At 44.3% G+C, this 25,699-nt stretch overlaps 1 protein-coding gene across 4 annotated transcripts in view; it reads left to right on the top strand.

Annotated features, from left to right (window-relative positions):
* Window positions 1-24,029, top strand: part of DAG1 (dystroglycan 1) — a 101,692-nt gene extending 77,663 nt beyond the window's left edge. For all 4 annotated transcript variants that reach the window (XM_066617190.1, XM_066617189.1, XM_066617188.1 and 1 more), the window contains one exon: window positions 19,025-24,029. In XM_066617190.1, coding sequence (XP_066473287.1) covers window positions 19,025-21,415 — 2,391 coding nt within the window. In that variant the 3' untranslated portion in view covers window positions 21,416-24,029. The remainder of the gene's footprint in view (window positions 1-19,024) is intronic.
* The last annotated feature ends 1,670 nt before the right edge of the window (window positions 24,030-25,699 follow it).

Below are 25,699 nucleotides of genomic sequence, written 5' to 3' on the forward strand. Positions count from 1 at the left end.
TTGAGACTTTCTGACATATCTACCTCACCCTGTCTCTTGCTTACAGTAGTTCCTAGTTTTGTCCAGCAAGCCACAGCCCTGCCTCAGGGGGGAAAAAATCCTTAGAGTAGTGTCAAAACATCTTCTGACCAGTCATGAGGAGCTACTATTGAAAGGAGCAGGGGGAGAGTTTGGGAGTTGGTTGCATGCAGACCATTGGACATAAGTAAACTCTTTTGCTTTGGTTTTAAATGGTTTTGTTTAAATAGCTTTACTGTGTGCTCTTGTTCTAGTAGTACTACAGTACTTTCTGACTACTGGTTGTTCAGCTTTTACATATCAGGGACAGATATGTCATCCCAAGTGAACAAAATACCAGATCTCCGAATTTAAAAATGATTGGGGTGGGGGGATGTGAAATATCACTCTCGGTGCCCAGTATTTCAGATGTGGGGCATGTAGATCACATTTACAGTAAAACATATGGTCTCCAGAAATTGTTCCTTAGGACAATGCATCAAGAGTAAGTGCCACTTCTTCCAGCCTCACAGCTGACATTTGTGCTATAATCTCTGAGAACCTGATTGATTATCATATTCGTTCAATTGCAAATTGTAAGTGAGTTTTAGATAAGGGTCTGTCATGTAGGGTATTAACCTACTTTCAGGGACTTTTTGACACATGTCCTGTGCCTCCTAAATGGCTTTCTGGTGATTGTGTCAATCCAAGTTGTCCTGTCTGTAAATTCCAAGTTCAAATTACTTTTCCATCATGAGTCACAGGAACACCATCCTTGAGGAAAACTTCTTGATACATGTCTATTTGTAATTGTGTCAAAATAATTTGAACAAAAGCAGGCTTTCTTTAAACCTCAGAGAAGATATTTCTGTCTTGTATGAAATGGCAGAGTTCAGAGACTTGCTGCTATTAGTTAGTAGGCACCACTGAGCTGAACCGCTTCTCAAATAAAATGTTTCAGGGGTTCTAAATTCAGTGTAACAATTTGTGATAACAAGCACACATTTGCAATATGGCCTCCAACCTGAAGAGTTCTGAATGACTTATACAGGGTTGTCATACTCAGTCCAGATATCATTCATAGGGGCCAGAAGTGACATCATTAAGCAGGAAAGAGTGTCATTAAGCAGATGATGGCCAGAAATAAGCACATTTTTCTTAAGTAGGGACTCAGCTGCCAGTGACAGAAAAGAATATGTATAAATCTTGATCCTACAGGTAGGGCCTATTTATCCATGTTAGTTCCGTTCTGTGACTCGGCGCAATTAACAAAAACGCGTTGTGCTGAGTCCATAGAGCAAATAGGCTGCAGCCTGACACTTCTGGTTGGAAGGAAACTAAGGCAACTGTTCTCAATTCCCTTCCCTCTGTACTCAGCCCTCCTGTTGCCAGCTGTCCTGCTTCTTTCATGGTTGGAATGGTGAGCTTGCTTGGGAAGCCTCTGTGTCCCAGGCGGCCTCCCAACAGCACTGCCACTCCTGCAACTGTCCAGCTCGCTGCTCACCATAACCTCTCTCTCCAAGGCTTCCCATGAACCTGCATCATGGGGGGGGGGGGGAGAAATTCGGCAAACACTTCCTGTGTTTTTTAAAGCAATCCCCTCTCCTGCCTTCCCCTCCTGAGCCCTCCCTGTGGTCAGCTGCAGGGCTTCTTTCACAGGTGGGATGCTGATCTTTTAAGAGTCCAGCCCTATGCATTTCTACTCTGAAGTAAGCCCCATTCCAGTCAATGGGGCTTACTCCCAGGAAAGTGTGGAGAGGGTTGGGCTGTAAATAGCATGCTTTGCTTGGTGGGAAGGCTTTGTGATAGCCTGCACCATGGGGGAGGGGGGGAAATTTGGCAAACACTCCCTGGGTTCTTTAAAGCAATCCCCTCTGTTGCTACAGCACCTGTGTGTGTGTGTGTGAGTGAGAGAGAGAGAGCGCGCTCCACCTCTACCTTGCTGTTCTTGCCCCCCCCTTCCCCTCTTCAGCCTCGGCTGGCTCAGGTGCTCCAGGAATGTTACTATTCCTTTGCAAGGGGAACCTCTTCCAGGGCTCCAGGGCTATTCCCTACCTGGGCAAGGCGGAGCCTTTTTGCAGTGTTTTGGGCTGCCTGGAAACGGATCGAGAAGACAGCACAGTGCAAAGGAGGCAAAGGTGTTTGTGACATTCAGTACCCCACCCCATTCAAATCGGATTTGAGACAAATCTGCAGATAAAAAGGCTGCACCTGTATTTTCAATTATCTTGGGCCAGCCTTTCAGCAGCATTTCTTTTGTTGAGGCATCAGTAGCTAAGAGGCGCTTGGCAGAAGCAGCACTGCTGAAAGGGCAGTGCTGGGAGAGCACTGTAGCCTGGAGTTATGTAGAGTTATGAGAGTTACAAGAGTTACGTAGGCAGGATAAAGAGCTTCCATAGGCTGCATCCAGCCTGTGGGCCTTATGGTTAACCTTATGGTTACCCCCCCCCCATATATAAGTGGCTAAAGTGAACTTAATTCAGCACTGTTCTTATTCATAAGCACAAGAATAAGCTGAACCATTTACATTTTTAAAAGTGTAATTTATGCTTGAAACATTTTTGAGTTTGACTTGTGGTGGAGCGATCTCACTAAAGTAAATAGAAATATTCTGGAGAGGGTGTATTTGGTCTATGGACACAATCCACCAAGAGTTAAACTACTGAAAATAAATGAGCATAAGTATCCATAACACCATGTTGCCTTTGTACCCACAAATACTGATGATGAGATGGGGGGAAGAGTGGCATAAGACAAAAGGCCCATGAACCTAATAGCAGACTTGAAACTTCCTAGTTGGCTGGCTTCTCAAATTCCACAATTTTTGAAGGCAGGGAGAAGTAAAAAGAAAAGCCACCCAAGCTGCCTGAACAGCTAAGCTGCTCCCCTCCCGTAGCTCATTGCACAGTGCCTCAGACAATGGGGGCGAGAACAGCATTTCCCAGTGTCACCAGACTGTGAGGGTTTTCTGTTTGTATAAACATTTCTCATGTTAGCTATGTTAAAAACAACAAAAGCATTCTCAAACTTCTTGATTACCTTAATAAAGTAAACAAGAATTATCTTATGGCAGTGGTTCTTGAACTTTTCTGGCTTGCGCCTCCCTTGTAGCCATTGGCCACGGCTCCCCATGACAACACCTCACCTCAGTTATCCCCCAAATGGGGATGAAGGTGTTATAATTATACACTAGAACAGGGGTGTCCAAAGTTTTTGGCAGGAGGGCCACATCATCTCTCTGACACTGTGTTGGGGGGCCAGGGAAAAAAAGAATTAATCTACATTTAAAATTTGAATAAATTTACATAAATTTACCTAAATGAATATATTAAAGATGAACTTATATGAATGAATGAAGGATTTGAGATAGCTCAAGGCCTATAAAAGGCCTTGCACAAAGCAAGACTGACCTTTTACTTGCTGCCGCTACTGCATCACAGACATGAAGCAGCAAGCAGTGGAGAGAGTCCTTATCCCACAACTCATGTGAGAGGTCAAACAGTCGTCCTCATGCTGAGATCGGTTGTGTCGGGCCAGAGCGGGCTCCAACAAATTTCTGGAGGACCAGAGGCTCATTGGAGACTGGGGGCTCCATGAGGGCCGCATTGAGAGGCCTCGAGGGCCGCAAGTGGGGTTTGGGCACCCCTGCACTAGAACAAGGCTGCCAGCACTCTGAGGCTTCAATCCTAACCACACTTACCTGAGAGTAAGCCTCATTGAACAAAACAGGACTTACTTCTGAGTAGACCTGGTTAGGATTGTGCCCTGAGTTTGTTAGCAGCACACCTGGAGGGTTTTGGAAAGGGAGGGGGGAGTGATGAATTTGCTGGGGGAGGGGAAGACTTTGTTTTGTGTGTATCTGCTAATTGTAAACTGAGACGTAGAGACTGTTTGGCTGGAATCCTAACCCCACATTCCTGGGAGTAAGTCCCATTGAACACAATAGGACTTACTTCTGAGTAGACCTAGCAGCCAACAGAGTCCCCACCCCAAAAGGAGGCAGGAGGAAAAAGGGGAATGGCTAAAAAGGAATGGGGATTTTTATTTTTAATCAATTTTTGGAGACAAAGCCATCAAGAGTGGTTTTTTTTCTTTTTTGAAGGGGGGGAAGAGAAAGGTGAAGATCCTGGGTTAAACTGACACAGACCCCAAGCCTATGTAGGTCTACTCAGAAGTAAACCCCATTTGAGTCAATGGGGCTTACTCTCAGGAAAGAGTGGAAAGGATTGCAGCCACATACAGCAAGATTGCAATTCACCCCAAAGTAGACGGGGGCTGCTCATACACATAACACCCAGCATGCAGATGCCACCCCTGTTCCCCCAGGCAAGATGGAGGGATGCAGGCTGGGGCATTTGGACACCCCCCCCCACTAGGAGCAGAGGAAAGCGCTGCACTGCCTGTACTTACTCTTCCCTCCCAGTCTGAAGCCTGCCAGGAGCACATCTGCGCTGATGAGATGCAGCACCTTTGCACTCTTCTCTCCTCCAGCCTTGACCAATCCCAGGATGCCTAGGGTGAGGGGCACACTGGGAAATGTAGTCCTTGGGGCGCAGTTGCTCCATGATGAGATGTGGCACCTCTGACTGCCCAGTCAACCTTCTCTCCCACCTCCCCCCACCATGTTTTACACTGCCCCACCCACCTCATTCTCAGTCTCGGAAAAGCAGCAAATCAGGAGGCAGCCAGTGCAGCTGAGCAGAGCAGCTGCAACCACCTCTCTCCCCTGAGAGAGTGAGCCACGCCTCACTAGGGAGGTGGGACGCACAGATTGAATACCTCAGTCTTATGGGGTGGGCCTTGTGTTTAAAGCCGTTGACTTAAACTGTACCTACTGCTATATCCGTACAATGGCATTGCTAGTTTTGTAGAGTACCATCTTTCTTCCAGTCCCCTCCCATGTTCTACTTCATGGTGGCTTCCATTGGTAGGCTAGGACTAGGTACTTCCTCAGTTCAGCTGCCTCTTGCACTCTGCCATGCAAATGTGTTCAGAGAAAAAGGGGTGGAACTTTGGCATTATTTGTGCTCTGTTTTTTGTGTGTTCCACAAACCACAGTAGTAAAACTGATTGGATTTTTTTTTTAAAGTCTGCAGTAATTGATGCAACTGTTTCTCATAAAATCAAACACTCTGCTTTCAGAGAGTAGACATTAAAGTGGGCAATTTATTATTAAAGCCAGTATTTGGCTACATTGTTAGAATAGTTTTATTGTACTGTGTTTGAGTCTCAACTTCTTTGGCATTAGAAAGTGGCCTCAGTGCACATAAAAAAGGAGGAACTATATGGATCACTTTTTTTCTTTAAGTGCAGCTCAGGTTTTTGAACAATAATCAAAAGGGGGAAGATAAAGCAAAATTTCATGGGGAATAAGATGCCCATCAGTTGAGGGTACAAAAACAGGAGGGAGTTGCAGGCTACTCCAAATATTTAGCCTAGTCTTTCATGGGTAACTAAACCTGCGTTTTTTCAATTTGCCCCTTCAAAAAGTATAAATAGTTCACACAGAACTTTCCAAGACTAGTTTTCTTATCATTCAGAAAGCCTTATTGACCTGCTATCATAACTTTACAAGAATTAGTAAAAGACTTTATGAATTCTCAGTGAATAATGTTTATGTAGGTAATGCACATGGTAATATGTGAGAATCCTATATTCTACTTTGTTTGTAAGCCTTCCCCCTTTCAGCTACTTTTCCTTTCTGCCCCTTTTCATCTGTTCATTTTTATGTGTATAGACTTTCTACGTCTTGACAGTATTGGGGATATAACAGAAACACATGTCTTATTCTTGTAGTTACCTGTTCAAGCTGAAATGTTTGAAATCATTCTCTATAACAGATACATGGGGATCTGCAAGCTGACCAGATTGTAAAGACAACATAATCACTTACCACTGAAGGAAGTGTTTTAGCCATGGGAGAAGAGGGGAAAGAGAGGAACCAATGTATGCAGAATTTCATGAGTTTTGGCATTAACCCCCCTCCCAAAATTTAACTGTCTGCAACTTTTCATGTTCTTACTGTTACTGCTGCCACTGACTTGGCTTCCTAAGGAAGAGAAGAAAGTACAGGCATCCCCCTGTATTTGAAGGGATTCTATTCCAGAACACCCTGTGGTTAAGTGAAACTGCAGATACAGGCAAATGCCTCCCCACCCTCCACAGCAGAGGGGAGCTCTCCTGAGGGCCTCCTAATGTCTTACAAGGCATTAAAAACATCACTTCTGCTTTCACAGAGAAGCCAGAAGTTACGTTTTTTTTTACCTTAAGCCTCAGTTCGAGCCCAGCAGAAGTTGCAGACGAATGTCACGTGGCCTCTGCTGGGCTCAGAGGACCTTCTGGAGGTGAGGGGAGCAGAGCTCCTGGAGCAGGGCTCCAGAGGGGTGCACACAGGAGAACCCACAGACCTGATCCACAGATAAGTGAATCCATAGTTATGGGGGACCCCTGTGCAGTTCACCAAAGAGACCAATAGCATGTTTTAGTCTTAGTTAAACCAACTGGTGATATGGCAGTAAACATAATCATGAGGAACCAATAAGAAATTTTAAAGAGCCACAAGGAATGCAACAGGAGCAGACCAGGGCAGGCAATGCTGTCTGGGAAAGAACCACTAAATACTAAAGGTGGTAATAACAAATATATTGACTCAAACCTGCATCTCCAGAACAACAGAGAGAAAACGGAGTGATTCCAAAATGGAACAACCAAAAAAGATAATCATGTACTCACTAGATGAGATTTGGAGAGGTATAATTTAAGAAAAAATCCCAAAGGGAGCACATTCTCCCACACACACAAGTAGAGAATGTGTATTATTGGTTCAGTCTCCTCTTGGGGTGGGGTGTACTTTCACATGGTGAACAGAAGGAGAGGTGTGCGTACACTGGTGGTTTAAACAAGTTATACAGGAGGAAGGACAATGAAGATGCAACTGGAGGGAAGGTGGTGTTGGTTATATCTTCTCTCTGACCTCATCCTTCTCAGTCTGACATGGTGATCAATCTCTGGGAGCCCACCTGAACCTACAGCCTCTGTCTTCTCATCCTAGTACCTCCCCAGCTGCAGTGAATCAAGACTTGTCGTCCCTTCTGCTTCCTTTTGCGCACATACTCAAAAACGTGCTCACTCTTGGATGACACAGGATGCCTCCTCCACAGGGAGGGAAGAAGGAGTTGCTTCTACAAGTGACTGAAGATCCACAGCAGCATTTTGGGGCAGTTGTTGTTGGTACTTGTTTCTTATACAGCCCACTATCCAAATTAGCCAGTCTAAAAAGCTTGGTAGTTCAGGCGTCTTCTCCCCCATATCAGCAGGGGATAGATTCCTGCTGCTACTGAAACCATGGATAGCAGCAAACCCTATTCATTGCCCTAATGACTCGCCTTTCTTTGTTTACAAACACATTCCCAAAGGAATATTTTTTTTCCTTTCCCTTTGGAACAGGAAACAGACAGCAAGAACCTAGACTTATAGCTGCTCAAAGAATGCCCCAAGAGGCAATGGTGAGAATGCTAACAAGAAGTGGACAGCAGAAAACTTCTGGTCACCATTTTCACTGTAGCTTTCCTCTAGAAGCTATGAGTCTAGGTTCTTGCTCTCTGCTTCCTATTCCAAAGGGAAAGGAAGAAAACCTCCCTTTTGGAACATGTTTGCAAACCAAGAAAGGTGGGTCATTAGTGGAAATTTGAAACCGTGGATATGGAACATATGGATATGGGGGTGGGGCCTATACCTAGAAAAAAATTGACAATTATTTGTGGCTGGCAAAGTCATGTTCTACCACTAGCAACGTTTTCCATGTGAGGAAAACTGTTCTACTCCATCATTGCAGACTCTCAGAAATCAGCTATAAGCATTTACAAAACAGTTCTCTCTTCTTCCCCTAGTCACATGTATAAAGTGGCATAAGCGATTTAACATGAACACTTTCATCTGGTTCAAAGTTTCACAAAATTGTAAGCCACTAAGAAGCACTTTATATTTTCTAATCTCTGAGAAGTGCTTTTTGACCCTGCCTGCTGCTCTGTAATCTGGCACTAAGAGAAATTGACACTTGTATGTATTTGAAAATGTATGTATATTTTTAATGTATCTTTAAAGTTGTTTTTTTAATTGTATCTTTCTTTCCCTTTTTCTTTATAAATAAATAAAAAAGAAAATGTATGTATATTTAAAATTGTCACCTTAGAAGGCACATACATAAACTACACCATGAATGTTTTGTAGAGAGAAGCCACTAGTCAGTCTCTCTCTCTCTCTCTCTCTCTCTCTCTCTCTCACACACACACACACACACACACACACACACACACACACACACACACACACACACACAAGCTGTTTCATTTTCATAAGCCATATTTGCTGTGAATTCGCAAGGTGGCCTTTAGGCAAGCGACTCCTGTTCAGCTCTCCTACCTACTGTATAGGGATAATACCTTACTGTACAGGTTGATGTAAGGATTATGTTAGGATAGAGATTCCCCAATTGGGGCTCTAGAGCAGGGGTGTCAAACTCATTTCATACAGAGGGCCGAATAGCATTCGAATAGCATTCATGATGCTTGCTGAGGGCCAGAAGTGATGTCATTAAACAGGTTATAACAAAAAAATAACCACTTTTTCTCACTTAGGAACTCACTTACTACAAATGACAGAAGAGAAAATACGCAAATCTTGTTCATATTTCAAGATATGGGAGAGCCCCATTTTCATGTGGGTTGCCCTTTCAGCAGTAACTCCATAGCATTGCTCAGCCCATTTCTTTCCCCCAGTGACCCACCAGCTGCCTCTGGGAAGCCCCCAAACAGGAGCAAAAGACACCCTTCTCTCCCACCACTGCTCCCATGGCGTAGATAACATTTTCAATCATCTGGATTTTTTAACTACTGCCTAAAAAGTATTGCTTTTATAAAATTAATGTGGTTTTATGGTTATCTGGATTTTATGCAAATATGTTACTAAAATCACTACATTTCCTTCACCTGAATCATGACCATCTAGCTGCTAGGTTCTAACAAATACTGAGATGGCTGATTTTCTCCTTAAAGGATAACCATGGAGACTACAGCATTTATTATCATGGGCTTTGTACTGGACTTCAAAGGTGCTAGCATTTAGGATAACAAACTAGGATTATCTTTTGCTTCTATTTTACACCCATCCAATTGCATTTGATGAATTATGTAACTTGATGACTTAACGAAACAGTGTACACCAGGGTGTCACACACAAGGACTATTTAGCTGGATTTAGCTACAGAACCTCTTTATTCAGCCCACATAATAATTGGGGTGTCCCAGCACTGCCCTTTCAGCAGTGCAGCTTCTGCCAAGATTTCACATAACAGAGCAGCTGAGCTGTAAAGTGATGCCTTGGCAAAAGCGGCATTGCTGAAAGGGAATGGCCTGAATGATAACCGGGCTCTCCCACATCTTGAAAATACAATCAAGATTTGCAGCTAATGAGTTCCTATGTGAGAACAGTACTGGACCTCATCTGCTTAATGAGGTTGCTTCCAGCTGTCAGCAGGTACCATGAATGCTGTTTGGCCCACTGTTTTGAAACAAGTTTGATACTCCTGTTAGACAATTATTGTTTTGTCAAGTGAGTACTATCCTTTGCTTTTGGTAGTTCTAGACATTTATTACAGCCCATTTTGATATGAACGCCAGCACAATGTCCATTGTATCCAAGCCTGTCCAGGCAATGCCATGCTAGCACAGCCCTCCCAGTACTGCTGGTGCTGTCCTCCCACTGATAGTGTCCATAGAAACCCTAACCCAACCCACTATCTACAGAATAGCCTGCTGCTATCTGCATGATGTTGGCAAGTTGTCAGTGTTATGGCCATGCATCATTGATGTTACATCAGTGTGATGTCTAAGGAGACAGCCACTACATCCCTCCAGTCCCAGTGTAGTGACCAGAGGAGCACCATCAGGGTGAATGGACCAGAGGATGGAGAATAAGTGCAGAGCCAATGAGTGGCCAGTGCTGAGGAATGCCCCCCCCCAACAGCCACTGGCAACAAGCAGCATAGCAGCAGGCACCTCCACTAACAATACACACAATGTGATAAGGCACAAGAATGCCACTACACCCGTATCCCCTACAGGACCTATGGTGGTGTCAGCAAAGAAGGGGCAATTGCAAAGAACTGCTAGGAACCTCTGCATTCAGACTTCAAGTCCCCTTATCCCACCCATACAAACATACATATCCAAGGAATAACTTTGACTACAACACAGGAAGAGCAGAACATACCTCCCTCAGAAGAGGGCAGTCATATACAACAAACTAGTCTTTCTGTTCTGAGGCCCTGTAGGGACATTCACCACCTGGAATGAACCTTTTTGCCAGTGGGATAGGATAAGGCACAAGGCGAGCCTGAACGCACACAAGTAGAATCCTGGTAGCTCATGGCAGAGTGCTGCAGACTGAGAGGCAAAATGGAGTTCAGCCCAGCTAATGGACTTGACCCACCTTTTGTGTAAATGGCTAGAAACTACCATGGCTGGGTTCCCCTGCCATGTTGATGCAGGGGAGGGCACCGGGACACAGGTCGCGTCTGTTGTCTTGTGTGCTCCCTAGGGCATTTGGTGGGCCATTGTGAGATACAGGAAGCTGGACTAGATGGGCCTTTGGCCTGATGCAGCTCTTATGTTCTTATGTCAAAAAAAGATAGGAAAGGGAGTCTGGGATCTACATCAGCCACTCCACAAAGTTGCTTGCTAACCACTCAGCCCCAGCAGGAGACAGGAAAAGAACAGAGTGTCCTGTCACCATGGATCCCAACACCTATGTTCCCTGTTGAGAGATCAGAGAGGTATGACCATGTGCCCTGTGATCTAAGTGGGGCTCTCCCTGACGGGGGCTTATATGCTGGGGTGAAAGCACTGTGATGGGCTGCTAGATGTAGTCTGTATCCTATACTGGTGGTGGAGTGGCTAGTTCAGGGGGGTGAGTTGTTTTTCAGCTAGGAGGGAGTGGGAGACTGGGGGCATAACTGGGGCAAGGAGGAGTGGGAGGGGCAGATCTGACAGCAATGGCGCACACCAAATGTTGTCCCCTCCATTTTAAACCTCCCTGCCCCTTTTTTTCTCCTCAGGCATACACCACCAAAGGAGGTGGCATTTGTTCCCATAGGTGGCCTCAGGGCTTAACTTATTTTACTTATCTCTTGATTGCCCTCAGGTCACCTCCCCAGCATTGAATGTAGTGTGTGCCTTTCTGGTGTGCCTGCTTCACCGCTGATGTTGGGAGATAAGATTGGGGCCTAAGTGTCCCATTGAAATCAATGGAACATCAAAGCACCTAGCAGCTTCAACTTGCACATGTGATGTTGATAGGGAAAGATAAGGATGTTTTCATTAGACAAATCTTTCTGCAAGTGTTCACCAGCTTCCAATTGTATACCTGTAGTGTTCTCGATTCTTGCATGCCTATTGCTGATCCAGTTCTCACCCAAAAAAGAAAACAAAAAAGTGTAGATTGCAATGAACAATGCAAATCTGTTAAAAACAATTTTTATGTGTGGTGGGGATTCATATAATGTGTTTTGAGCACATAATTTTCTCTTTTACAAAAAAGGAGTCTAATTGCTCCTCTTGTTGAAAAGAAAACATGCCGTATATAGTTTTGTCAATAGTCTTTGCATCTGATGTACAATTTTCTACTTGGATAATAAAATGTACAAGTCTTCCCAACTTTAGTTGTTCCTAGAGAGCTACCCAATACTTGCAATTTGCCAAAATGACATAAGCTAAATCTGTGAGTGCCGCACAAGTGATTGGGATCCACCTAGGTCCCCAATCCTATCTCTCTCCCACTGATGCAGCTGTGGTGCTAGAGCACATGCAGCATCCTGCAGAGGGGACAGTCCTGGAGGACAATCCAGACTTGAATCCTTCTGCAATCACACAGCTCTCCTCCCTTTCCAGCATCCCATCTTCCCATCTATTCAGGGCAAAGCACCAGCCCTCTCTCCTACTGGGAGTCCTCCCTGCCCAGCAGCTTTGTATATATTTTCAGCTCTGTATTTTCAATGATGGCTGAGCAAGCTGCTACACGATCCACCTGAAATTGGCTTGCAGCTCACCTAGTGAGTCCCTATCCACAGTTTGAGAAGCACTGCTATAAGGTAAATAAATATCTTCATTTTATAGCTGGGTTATGCTTGTCAGCAGCCACCTACAGTACAATACGTTTACTCAGCAATAAATCTGACTGTCTTCATTGAGGTAAATGTGTCTAGGATTGCAGCCCTAGTGAATACAGCCATACTGTACAACTTTAAGTTCTTAGCACTATTTAGGTTTTGCTAGATGAGTATTTATTTATAGAATTTATATCCTGCCTTTCTGTCCCAGTAAAGGGCATTCAAGGCAGCTTACAAAAGAAATCATATAAAAACATAAAATATATAAATATGTATAAAAATAAAACATTTAATAAAAACAGTAAAACAATAAAACTTGGAACCCAAAATTAAAATAAATAAAAATTAAAAAAAATCCACTTACTCTATTAATGGTGGATGCACTCCGACCCTCCAACTCCCTCGAGATGTCAAACACATTCCCCTTCGGCAGGGTTGACCCATAAACCACACAACCTCAACCACACACTCCACTTGGCATTCAGTCACTCTTACTTCACTATTAAATTATTACTACATACAACATCCCCTCTCACTGAACTCTCTCGCCCCCTGTCCCTCTCTCATGGAGCCAGAGGTCCCCACTTTCTCCCCTGTCCCTCTCTCACCAAGATAGAGGACACCAGCTTCTCCTTGAGTTCCTTAATCCAAGACCAAAGGTTAACACTCATGAATCACAACCAAAACTCACTCACGTGACACCTCCTAAGCCACCCATGTATAATTTTATACGTCTCAGCATCCAGTCCTATATAACTTGCCAGTACCAATACAGCCACAATGCATTAATTGCCACAAATAAAATTAATTTATTTTGCTTTGGTTCAGAGGCCCACTAGGGTTTGCGTCACCCAGTGTGTGAGAGCTCATTGTGCCACCCCAATGATGGACCTCCCATAACAGACCATATGGAATAAATTACAATATCATACAATACAATCTTATATGCACAACCTAAATGCAGTGGCATCACTAGGGTTAGTGTAACCCTCATTAACTGTATTTATTTATTTATTTTAATATAAAACAGTACAAGGCACTCAACAAATCAGTAACCAACCCAAAACCAGTGGCCAACATGATGGCACTCTCGCAACTGAATATTAGCTCTGGTACATAGAAATAATAGCTGATTTGTACTAACACCTTATTGGTTCCCTGCTGTGTCATAATAACACCTCACTGCCCTCTGAACAATTAGTCTCATTGGTCAGTTTTGAGTTAAGAAAATCTGCTTTTTGTAACATAAGATACTTGTGTTTTCCTTTTCTGGCTATTTGGCCATAACATTAGATAGAATACAGATATTTCAGCTCAGTGTATTTCATTGCATTCTGTATTACATTACACATCGAATGATATTTAATATGATGGTACTATTCGAAAATACCAAGATTTCTCAATTTTGGCCAGTAGCGGTGTCATCTCCCCCCCCCCCCGTGTGTTACCCAGTACAGGCCACAACCCCCTAGCAACGCCACTGCTTTGGTTGCTATTTCTACTCCAAGCCAGTTTGTAAACTTCCCTGGTTTAACGATTTAACTTAGCAACATTGCGGGGGATTGTGGGCATTGTTCCTGAGCAGCACTCCAACTCCATCCACTAGGTCATGGTTTCCCAAACTATGGGTCATGATCCCATGCTGGGGTGTTGTGACCTGGGTGTGTCCTTGCCTTCATCCGGCTCCAAAGCAGAGCTATTCTGGAGGTGTGGGGAGGCCCCAGAGGCCTCTTCTGGATTGTGCTGGGCCAGCAACTCACTCTATAGGCTTCTGCAGACCTCAGAATGTCCTGCAGAAGTATCCGAAAGCTACTTTTGGGTTTCTAAATGCAACTTCTGGTTTGCCTCTGAAAACTGGAAGTAGATTTCATAGGCTTCTGCAGGTCATTCTGAGGCCTACAGAGGCCTGTAGAGTGGGTCACCAGCCAGACACAACCCAAAAGAGGCCTCTGAGGCCTTCCCCAGCACCACCAGGATCATCAGCCAGACTGGGTGGGTGGGAAAGACTGGGAACTGCTTACACTAGGTGTTAATGGTTACATCATTCATTTGATCATGCTCATCCAGCCAAGCTCAGGTTTTTCCATCAGCCTGCTTGTACTTTACTATCAATCTTCTCCCCCTCATTTTGTTTAATTCCTTTTCTTTTGTCCTTTTTAGTAAGTTAGTTACATTTTGACTCTGTACCTGCCTAGTCCATGTTCAGTGGTACTTCAGTGGGTTGTCATGTCTGTTCATCCTCCATGTTCTGCACTTGGTTTGATTTTTAATAAGAACCCGTAAAGTTCAGTGTTTTCCTGGAAGGCAAATTTTACCTACCTGGTCTCTGTAGCCTGAGATGGTGACCGCAAATAAAAACTACCAAGATTTTTCCCCATCCATCTGCTGGTCCAGTAATGGGAAAGCAGGGAGCAGTTAGGGGTGACACTACTCCTCTGAGTTAGACTGCTTTCTTCCTGGGAATCTTGTCCCTGAGACTCAGTATAAGCAGTTTTTCAAGGTCATAATATTGTTACTAATGTATGTACTGCTTTTGAAACAAAAAAGTTCACACAGGTTACAATGATGATTTTGTCCAGACAGTTAATGCAAACTAATGCCCAGCACATATCTGCACGTGCTTTCATTCTACTGCATTTTAATTGTCACAAAAATGCATTCTTAGGATATATCCAATTTATGATTTACTGGTTACCAAACCGATTAAAAAAAAAAAAAGCAAGGAATTCGACCATCAGACATTTTCACTTGATGCTAGTAAACTTTTTGTGTTTAGAAAAAAATTTAAAACATTACTAAACAGAAAACATCAGTGTTTCTCCTTGCATTCTGCATTTTGTGACTCACCCATACTGCCCAATATTCTGAGGATTGTTTCTCTTCATTTTATGGTAGAAGTTAGGTGTTTAAACCTCCTCTTTATCGAAATAATTGAAAAACAAAGAATTTGATTTTACTAAAGTAGCTCCCAAAAGTAGAGGATTTTGTGCGAAGTCCATATTGAGTAACAGGTGTCTAGACCTGCAGCAATACAGAATGGCATTGCACTATACCTTTCTCCCACTCCACTGAAAGTTGGTTTGATCTGAGGAACAAAAAAAAGGTGTTTTACATAAGTAATGACAGCACTTATTACCTGAAAAATGTGCTTGACTATATCAACTCTGAGAGGGCTTTCTTGCTTACTTATGGAGGAAGTTTGCTGGGACTCCCTATGCTTGCAGAGTAGACATAACACAGGCCTACAAAATTGAGGGTCAGAAAAGTTTTCCCCAAACTTTATGGTGGTTTGATATGAATTTGGGGTGCTGATTCCAAAAATAGCATCTGTTTTGCCCTATCATGTCTAGTTTTGAAGATATAGTATAGCCCAGGGCTTTTCAAACTGGGGCATCGCGACACCCCAGCTTGTGGGCCCTGGCCTCTGCCCCCTTAAGGGCGGGGGCAGCCTGGAGGCAGGGAGGAGGCAGCGGTGTGATCCCCAGGATTGTGCCACTCCGGGGGCTGCCAGGGGCTTGGATGCACTTACCCAAGCCTCCTGCAGCCTCCCCAGGGTGCAGGGAGCCCGGTGTGAACCTTTGGCAGGGCTCCCCGCAGCAGTGAAAGTGAAAGCGGAGTGATCGCGCTCCACTTCCGCTTTAGTGGAGGTGGGGCTCGATCCTTTCGCTTTTACATTCACTGCTGCGGGGAGCCCTGCCAAAGGTTCGCACCAGGCTCCCCACATCCTGGGGAGACTGCAAGAGGCTTTGGTAAGTGCATCCAAGCCCCTGCAGCCCCCTGAGGATTGCGCCGCTGCCTTCCACCCGCCCCTGCTGCCTCCCCCCCCCCCGCCCAGGAAAGTTTGAAAACCAGGAAAGTTTGAAAACCACTGGTATAACCTCATTAGTGAATGGTTCAAGCAGCTTCCTCATGAGGAAGCCATGGTGTAGGTGTTTCCAAAACTAGACGTGATAGGGCAAAACAGATGCCATTTTTGGAATCGGCATCCCAAATATACCCAGCAGTTGGTGTAACGTTTAAGGAAGCAAAATGTGTGTTGGTCTGTGTAATTGACACAGAAAAATCTGTGAATTGGCTCGTGTGGCTTTTCCATCTATGTTGGAGAGGGGAATACTTTCAGAGTGTCAGTTGCTCTGATGACAAATGGCTGCCCAGCAAGCAAAGTCCCCGTAACATGAAATGATTGGCAGATATGCACTCAGCTGGAGTGCAAATATCTTGGAGCATATCAGGGCTTCTCATGAAAAAGTGGTTGGAAATTAGCTTTGTCCAGGTCAGTCTGTAGTCATTCCTATGTCCCCCACAAAGAGATGCAGGACTACAACTGAATGCTACAAAACGTAAGGTTCTGGTTTGGGAGGAAATGGAAGAACAGAGTAACAGGAATTGGTGAGAGGAACAAGGAGAGAAACCTTGAATTTGATCCTTTTCAGCATGTAGAAAACCTCCTTTTCAGCATGTGTATGTTTCTGCTCCCTTAATTTGACCTCCAGAATTTTAGGTACATATTCATATTGATCACCTCTCCTCCTGGCGTAACTAGGGTTCCACTAGTAGAGGCTGGTTTATGGCTGTCGCAAAGCAGCCTCTGTCAACGCACGCAATGCTCCTGAGCGGTGTATACAGATTGGCCCTCAGTATCCATGGGGGAGACATTCCTAGACCCCCGCAGCTACTGAAATCTGCAGATAATAGAATTCACGGGTGGGCCATCAGAGAACTTGAGGATGCAACCAGGAGTTCCTTCCGGTCATGCTGCCTCTCTGGGCCTCAGAAAGCTCCCTGGAGGTGTCAGAAAGGCCCTTGAGGTTTTAGGAAAAAACGGGAAGTGCCTTTCCAACACCTCTAGGGGGCTTTCTAAGGCACATGACCTCTCTGGACACCTCCGAACGTGACTGGAAGGTGCTTCTGATTGTATCTGGAAGGTCAGAAGCAACCCATGCTGAGTCAAATCCTCATTTTATGAACTCACGGATAAAAAGGACCCACCTGTAGTTTTCTACTTTTCTTGCAGAACTTCACTCTCCTTGCCCTAATGAAAATGACTGGACATGCAGCAAATAAACCTGGGATACTCAATTTTAGAACACATTGGGAAAACCAAGTAGCTGACTTGAAATGATGACTTTGGTCACCTTAAATGAATAGTTGAACAAACATCACTTCTGATTTCCAAGAGAAACTGGAAGTAGCCTTTTCAGCACTATGGGGCCATTCTGAAGCCTGCAGAGGCTGTGGGCAGATGTGTGTGGCCTCTGCAGGCTTCAGAAAGCCATCTGGAAGCCACCAGAGCACAGCTCCAATTACCTTCAGGTTGTTTAAAGGGGCCAAAACCGTGGATTTCCTTATCCACGATTTTCAGTATTTCAGTATCTGCAGAGGGTCAGAGAATGAACCCCCACGGATACCAAAGCCCCACCTGTACTGTTGTTTTGTTAGTCTTTCACAAAGGTAGAAAATAGAGAAATTCTCAAAAAAAATTCATTTGGGCTATAGGCAATATTCAGTCAATATTGAATACATTTAAAATACAGGTGTGTGCCACTTAATGACGGGGATACTTCGATTAGGTTGTTAAGTGAACGTTCAACCCAGCCTAGTGCCTTTGTTACGTCAACAGACACTCCTTTAACAGACACTAGCTGGCTGCACAGGCTACTGGAGATAGACTGCCTCTTCTTTGTATTTAGAGCCTCCTTGTTATGTAAACAGACACTTTGCTGCAGACTATCAGATTCCTGACTGCCTCATTAAGAGCTCCTTTGTTGTGCTTTGAACACTGTCCTATATGGGTCCATCATTAAGCAGAAGGTTGTTAAGCAGCACATGCCTGTAGTGCTATGATTCTTGCCTCCTCTATCCTATCCTTCACTGCTGTCGAGATCATTTTAGCAAATTGCCCTTTTGTCTTGACCCAAGATTCTCAGCCTTATCTTCTCCTTGACGCAGCCATGAATCTACCAAGTTATCTGCTTTCTCCTTCCTTTTATTTTGCTACCGCCTATAGTGTGCTCGGCTTTCAGTCAGATTTACTGTACAGTAGGAAAACTACATAGTTGCCCTATTTCACATTACTTAGGATTTTTCACCAGGATTTCTACATCCCAGAGGGTCAGTACTAATTTTGGGAAACTATACCTTTAGCAGAAAGAAACTATGCAGGATATATGCTGAAGTACTTAATAGTTTTTCTGATTCACTCTGTCTGCACACATGTTCATCATTTTGAGGTCCAAAAGAAAACAGAATTATCCATTCATTTAACAAAAGCTTCTCTGCCTACTTGCCTAGAAATTACTTAACTTTTTACAGGTAACCAGGCAAGCACCTGTCTACAAATTGTTTTAACTCGTTAGCTTTCAGTCATCATCCATATCTGTCCTATCAAGTGTAGCTGAAATACGTTATTCAAGATTTACCTCCTGCTTGTTAGAGCAGTGTTTCTCAACCAGTGGTATGGGTACCACCAGTGGTACTTGAGACCACTGGTGGTACTTGCAGGACCCCTGGACACCTGCTACTTGGCGGCAAGACCAGAAATGTGACACAACAAACAGTGGCAGAAGGCTTGGCTTGGTGGGCAGAGCTCCACAGCATGCTTTTCCTTACTCAAAAAGGCCCTCCTGCCCATCCTGAGCCTCTTATTGGTGTTTGTTGTGTCACATCTGGCTTCCCAACCCAGAAGTAACTGGTGATGTCATTGCCATTTACATCCAGTGGTACTTTGAATATATGGACCATGTGAAGTGTTAGAGCAATTCTTAAATGCAGTAATTTTGAAGGTCGCAAAATTTATTATCTTACTGCTTACAAAAAGATATTATAACCACCTGTACCTGTTTCTTTTTTCTCTGTTTCCAATAGATTGCCGAAGCTGGGAAAGAATCACTGCCTTCTTGGTTGCATTGGGAACCAGAGAGCAACACTTTGGAGGGTCTTCCCCTTGACACAGATAAGGGCATCCATTATATCTCCGTGAATGCAATGCATCTGGTATCTAATGGAAGCTACGTGCCCCAAACCACCAATGTCTTCTCTGTTGAGGTTCATCCTGAAGACCATAATGAACCTCAGTCAGTACGGGTGGCTTCACAAGATGTAAATGAAGCAGCACCATTTGTATGTAGTGCAGAAGAACCAGTCACTATATTGACTGTAATTTTGGATGCTGACTTAACAAAAATGACACCAAAGCAGAGGATTGAACTTTTAAACAGAATGAAAACCTTCTCAGAAGTGGAACTTTATAACATGAAATTAGTTCCTGTTGTAAATAATAGACTCTTTGACATGTCAGCCTTTATGGCTGGGCCAGGGAATGCAAAGAAAGTGGTGGAAAATGGAGCTTTACTCTCCTGGAAACTGGGCTGTTCTCTGAGCCAAAATAGTGTCCCAAACATAAGCAACGTTGAAACTCCAGCTAAAGAAGGTACAATGTCTGCTCATCTTGGCTACCCTGTGGTTGGTTGGCACATTGCTAACAAGAAACCTAACCTTCCAAAGAGAATAAGGCGGCAGATTAATGCTACACCAACACCTGTGACTGCTGTTGGACCTCCAACAACTGCCCTCCAAGAACCACCAGTTAGAATTGTCCCAACACCTACATCCCCAGCCATTGCACCTCCCACTGAAACAACAGCTCCACCAGTGAGAAAACCTGTACCATTGCCTAAGAAACCCACAGTTACTATTAGAACAAGAGGTCCTATCGTTCAGACACCAACTCTTGGACCAACTCAGCCAACCAAAGTGCCAGACACAACTACCAGTGTATCTGACCAGATTCAACCAACCATAAGTGGGTACGTGGAACCTACTGCAGTAGTTACACCACCCACAACAAAGAAGCCCAGAGGAACCACTCTTAAACCAGGCACACCATCAACTACTGATACAAGTACAACACGAAGACCTACCAAAAGACCTACCAAGACTCCTCGACCTCCAAAGCCTGGAACTACTAAACCACCCATCATTGGACGGGAAACGGTTTCCCCACCAACTCGGATTCGCACCACTACAATTGGCACTCCCCGTATTCCCAACGATCCACCTGAGCTGAAAAACCACATTGACAGGGTGGATGCATGGGTGGGCACTTACTTTGAGCTCAAAATACCTTCAGATACTTTCTATGATAAGGAAGATACCACCACTGATAAACTGCAACTGACCATGAAACTAGAAAATGAGCAGCCACTGGAAGAAAACTCCTGGGTGCAGTTCAATAGCACTAGTCAACTTATGTATGGACTGCCTAATAGCACCCATAAAGGCATTCATGAATTTTTCATGCATGCCACAGACAAAGGTGGCCTTACAGCTGTGGATGCTTTTGAAATATTTGTTCATACTCTTGAATCTTATGAGGTGCCTCCTGTTAAATTTAAGGCTAGATTCCACGGAGACCACAATGCAGTTGCCAATGACATTCATAAGAAAATTATGTTGGTAAAGAAGCTGGCCTTTGCATTTGGAGACCGAAACAGTAGTACAATTACCTTAGGGAATATCACCAAAGGCTCTGTTGTTGTTGAGTGGACAAACAATACTCTCCCTTTGGATCCATGTCCCAAAGAGAAGATTCGTGCCATGAGCAAAAAAATTTCTGATGATTCTGGAGGTCCGAGCACAGCTTTTTCTAATGCCTTAGAGCCAGAGTTTAGCCCCATCAACATTTCTGTAATTGGCGCTGGTAGCTGCAGACACATTCAGTTTATTCCAGTGACTAGAGATGGACCACCTACAACTGCACCACCTACAGATGTGCTTCCAGGGAGAGATCCAGAAAAGACAAGCGAGGATGACGTGTACCTGCACACGGTAATTCCTGCAGTTGTTGTAGCAGCTATTCTACTTATTGCTGGAATTATTGCTATGATTTGCTATCGCAAGAAGAGAAAAGGCAAACTTACCATAGAAGACCAGGCCACTTTTATCAAGAAGGGAGTACCAATAATCTTTGCAGATGAGCTAGATGACTCCAAGCCTCCACCTTCCTCTAGCATGCCACTGATTCTACAGGAAGAGAAAGCTCCTCTCCCACCCCCTGAGTACCCCAATCAGAATATGCCAGAAACGACCCCACTCAATCAAGATGCCATAGGAGAATACACACCACTGCGGGATGAAGACCCCAATGCACCTCCCTATCAGCCTCCTCCTCCTTTCACAGCTCCCATGGAAGGTAAAGGCTCCCGCCCGAAGAACATGACCCCATACAGGTCTCCACCGCCTTACGTTCCCCCTTAATGAACAAGAGACGCTTGCGGAGATGGGGCCTATATTTCCACACCAGTGTTGTCTGTAGGGATCAGTGGCCTGCAAATCTGCTATCAACCATGAAAACAACATAGAGAATCTCAAACGTAGCCCGATCCCAGCAGGCCCTCTCCGAATGCATTTGCTCCACCAGAGTGCTTGTGGAACTTTCGGGACACTGATTTTATTTTTGCCTAACAGCTTTTGTTTTGTTTATTCATAGAAAAAAATCTTCTTGGCTCAAAAAGTATTTCTGACAGCAGACGTCTCAAAGCATCAGTGAACTTGTGCAATGGGAGACTGGCTGGACATGCAGGCAGCGCTAGGGGTGGCACGCTGGGTCTCTGCTGTTTGCCTTTAAAACTAACTGTACTGTTTTTTCTATTCACGTGTGTCTAGCTACAGGGCATAACATGAAACGTAGCCTAAAAATTAAATTCAGAGGACTTTTCTGAGGTCAACATTAAGTTTTTACATTTAATCGCTGTTACCTAAACTTGTATGTATAGATTTGGGGCAGGGGAGGGGAAGTGCTTTGCTACAAATAAGCTCCAGGGGTGTTTCCAATGCCAATCAGGCTGAGGGACCGTCTTTTTTTTATCAAAGGAATCCTATTTTTTCACACATTATACAATTCAGTCATCAGCTGGGGTCCTTTTGCAAACTGTAGAGAAAGTCCTTGTTGCTCTAGCCTGCCATTGCTGGACAGACGCCACGTTGACAGCAACAGATTTCTTATAGGAAGAGTTTGGAGAGCTCTTTGCAGTTACCAAAGGCAGAACTACATAGCAGCATTGCTGCCTTTTGGAAAAGTAGAGGCCCAACAGTGGTATCTGCAGGCTGGAAAGGGTCATGTTGCTGCACTGAGATTTTTCATCCGGAAGGCATATTCTGGCTTTTGAAACACTCTTGAGATATTTCGGTGAAGATGCAATATTTTTATGTAGGTGTAATGCAGTTTCCTCACATCAAGACTCCTCCTGGACCACAGTATTGGAACAGCCCCTCTTTCCCCCATTCCCTCTGGCTGTCCCAGCTCACTCCCTCACCACTTTCCTCTGCGCAAACACAGACGCAGTCGTAGCTGTCTGGCGGTTGGGAAGGTAAAAAGCGCCAGAATTAGTTCATAGTAAAAATCAGTGAACTCTCAGCTCTAATTTTTTACTAAATTTTTGATACCGCCTCAAATTGTTTTATTAAAAAATAATTAAAAATGGTAACGCTGCCAGCAGTTTGTATGAGCTTAGCTTCTTAGTATCAACTCAATGGAACTGACTGCTTTGCTCATTTTTGTTTGTTTTGGTTTTTTTTTCTCTTTTGGTCTTTCATAGTCATTGTTTTAAATATTAGAGCCATGTCTAAGTTTCTTGCCTTTAAAAAGAGAAAGAACTTCCACACAGTTCTCCTGGGAAGTTGGAGTTACCCTCCATGTTGCTCCCATGCCTTTTTTTTTTCCTTTAGACAAAGTCATTTTTAGCATGGATTTTTTTCCTTGTCCATTTTGAGACTATTTTTGGTACATTAGAGGGAGGAAAAACCCTTTGCAATAATGAGTCCATCCCCTAGCTGGGGGCTGGGCAGCCTCTGGCTGACTTTGCACACAAAGCAGACACTTTTAAGCCATATTGACTGTTTTGCAAAGTATGTCTGTGTGCTGACATGGCCAGTTACCACATTAGTGGAGGAATGGCTAAAATGACCTTCACCTCTGAACTTGCTAGGGTGGCATTTCCCATCAAGCCTTTTTTAAACTACTTGAACAAGATTTTGCCTATCAAAAGCAAGGGTTAGTTTGGTTAAGGCCCCATATAGTTCCGCACTCTGCTTCTGCCCCCTGAGGTGGGCTGGAGAGGTATGTATTGAAGTGAGGGTGACTGTAAAGAATGCTTTGGGTTTTGCCTTTTTCTAGTTTGATAGGTACAGACTTGCCCTACAGTACACACACACAGAACCAACCAACCAACCACCATCTCCTCCCTTCACCCCCACCACGCTTGAACGTTGGCGTGTATCTTAGATGTGGGGAGGCAATTGAATCTGCTTCTCACAGGAGAGCTGGTTAAAAGAAAGGGGCTCCAGTGGCATCACTTAGAGCACACTGCTTTTGGACAGATACTAGAAATAGGTTTGTAAAAGCCCCACCAACAATCACCGTGGCAGCACATTGCCAAATCCTCTACCGGCAGGTCTGCATTTCAGATGTCTAAGTTATCAGCACACATAGCCTCCTAAGCCCAAATGCTGCAAGTTAGAAGGGCCTTCCAAACAGTGCTGTTGTCCCTAGCAACGGTACCACTTTGTACTGGTCATGCGCAAGCGCAAAAGGCCTCAGGCCTGGGCCTACCTGTCACCATAGAAACTGGAGGCGAAGGGGCAGTGAACAGAATAATAACAATGGCATTCTCATCAGCCACCTTCCCCCTAAGCACCAGTGCTGTTTGTTTATGCCACTAGACACTGTAATGGTGGGAAAGAATCTTGTATTAAAAGTGTTCACCAACCACTGATGTGTTTTTATGTCCTTATATAATTATTTTAAAGATGTGTTTTCTGCATTCTGTAAAGAAACATATCAACTAAATAAACCAGTGTTCTTTACTACAAACTAGAGGCTAGTGAGCTCTTCCATTAGACATTCTTCCCCCGACTTCCTCAGCACACAGTATGTCCCAAACATGGGAAGCAGAAGAAAGTGTAGCATGTAGACCAGGGGTGCTCAATAGGTAGATCGCGAGGCAAAATGAGTAGATCGCGGAGTGCCGACCCCCCCCTTCAGGTGCCTCTGGGAGGAAACGCCAGGAGTAAGGCCCATTGTACTCAATGGGGCATACTCCCAGGTAAGTGTGGCTAGGATTGCATCCTCACAGCCTAATCCTAGGCATGTCTACTCGGGAGTAAGTCCTGTTATACTCAGTGGGGCTCAAGGTACACCAACATACATTGTACACATAAATGTTATATGTTATGATGGCGCAAACATTGTAAAAAAAACTCTGGTAGATCTCCGGGCCTTGCTGGGTTTCAGAGTAGCTCTCGAGCCAAAAAAGTGTGAGCACCCCTGATGTAGACAATGCAGCCATGATGGCTACTCCTTAAAAGAACTTCTGTGGAGAAGTTCCAGCCTTAAAGATTTTACAACCCAAGGGATGTGAGAAACTAGGCATGATGGTAGGTGGGTAGCTATATTGTCTGCTTTAAATTCTCGCCTGTGAGCTTTCTTCAAGGTCAGAGTGAAGTTGACAAGCAGCACGGGGTTTGTAGTACTGCGAAGAATTACATGTTCTACAGGGTCACACTAAATAAAAGGGTGTTAGAGTTGCAGCTTTCAAAGATTCTAGGTGCCATATTGGTTAAAAAAATCTGGTTTTTAATTTCTAATTACAAGTTCTATACGTCTTACAAAGTACTTTCCCATCATCATTAATCCTTGCAACAACCTTAGGAGGTAGACCATGATGTCCCATTTTATAGAAGAGGAACAGAAGCATGGTGACTTAATCCAGCTCACCAAAGTGCATTCATAGCTGAAAATGCATTTAAGTGCTCTCCAAATATCAAACTAGCTGTCCAGTAAGTTCCAGGGCAACTTGTAGCTGTGTAAAAACAGTACTGGCTCTTTTGTCTCTTGTGCTTTTTTGATTGCCAGTTTTCATCAGCTGAAAGTTAGGTTTTTTCCTGCCTGCAAAGTTTTAGCAGAGCTAAACTAGAACTAACTTTCTTTGGCTATCACACAGTGGGACAAGCAATTAAAAGTTTAGCTTGTACACAAGGCATTCTTACTTCCAAACCTTGCTTAACTTGCTTGACATGGCAGTCAAAAGATTTCATGGAATGACCACAATAAAGCGATCACACAAACAAGCCCATGAATTAGCTGAATTAATTCATAGCTGAAAATGCACAAGTGCTCTCCAGATAACAAACTAGCAGTCTGGTAAGTTCCAGGGAGCTATGTTTGTGTGACTGTCATGTGCAACGCAATCCAATCTTGCGCTGGAACAGATAGACCAGAAGGCCTGTGCTGTATCCAGCACAAGATAGGGAGCCAAAGTGGCTCAGCCAGAGGCAAGGGGATATTCTTACCCCCAGGTAAGCTACTGCAGCCCCTGTGGGTCTCCTCAGACTTGTGCCACCTCCTGAGGTGGCACAAGTCCGAGAAGAGCAGAGCAGCCTGAAGCCGCTCCATGCTGCTCAGGAACGGGTTGGGATCCAGCATAAGATCTGGGTCCCAGCCCTACCTCCCACTCTCTGCCCGCCCGCCCTCGGGACCACCCT

Source organism: Tiliqua scincoides, chromosome 2, assembly GCF_035046505.1.
Source record: "Tiliqua scincoides isolate rTilSci1 chromosome 2, rTilSci1.hap2, whole genome shotgun sequence".
In the NCBI taxonomy this organism is placed as follows: Eukaryota; Metazoa; Chordata; class Lepidosauria; order Squamata; family Scincidae; genus Tiliqua; species Tiliqua scincoides.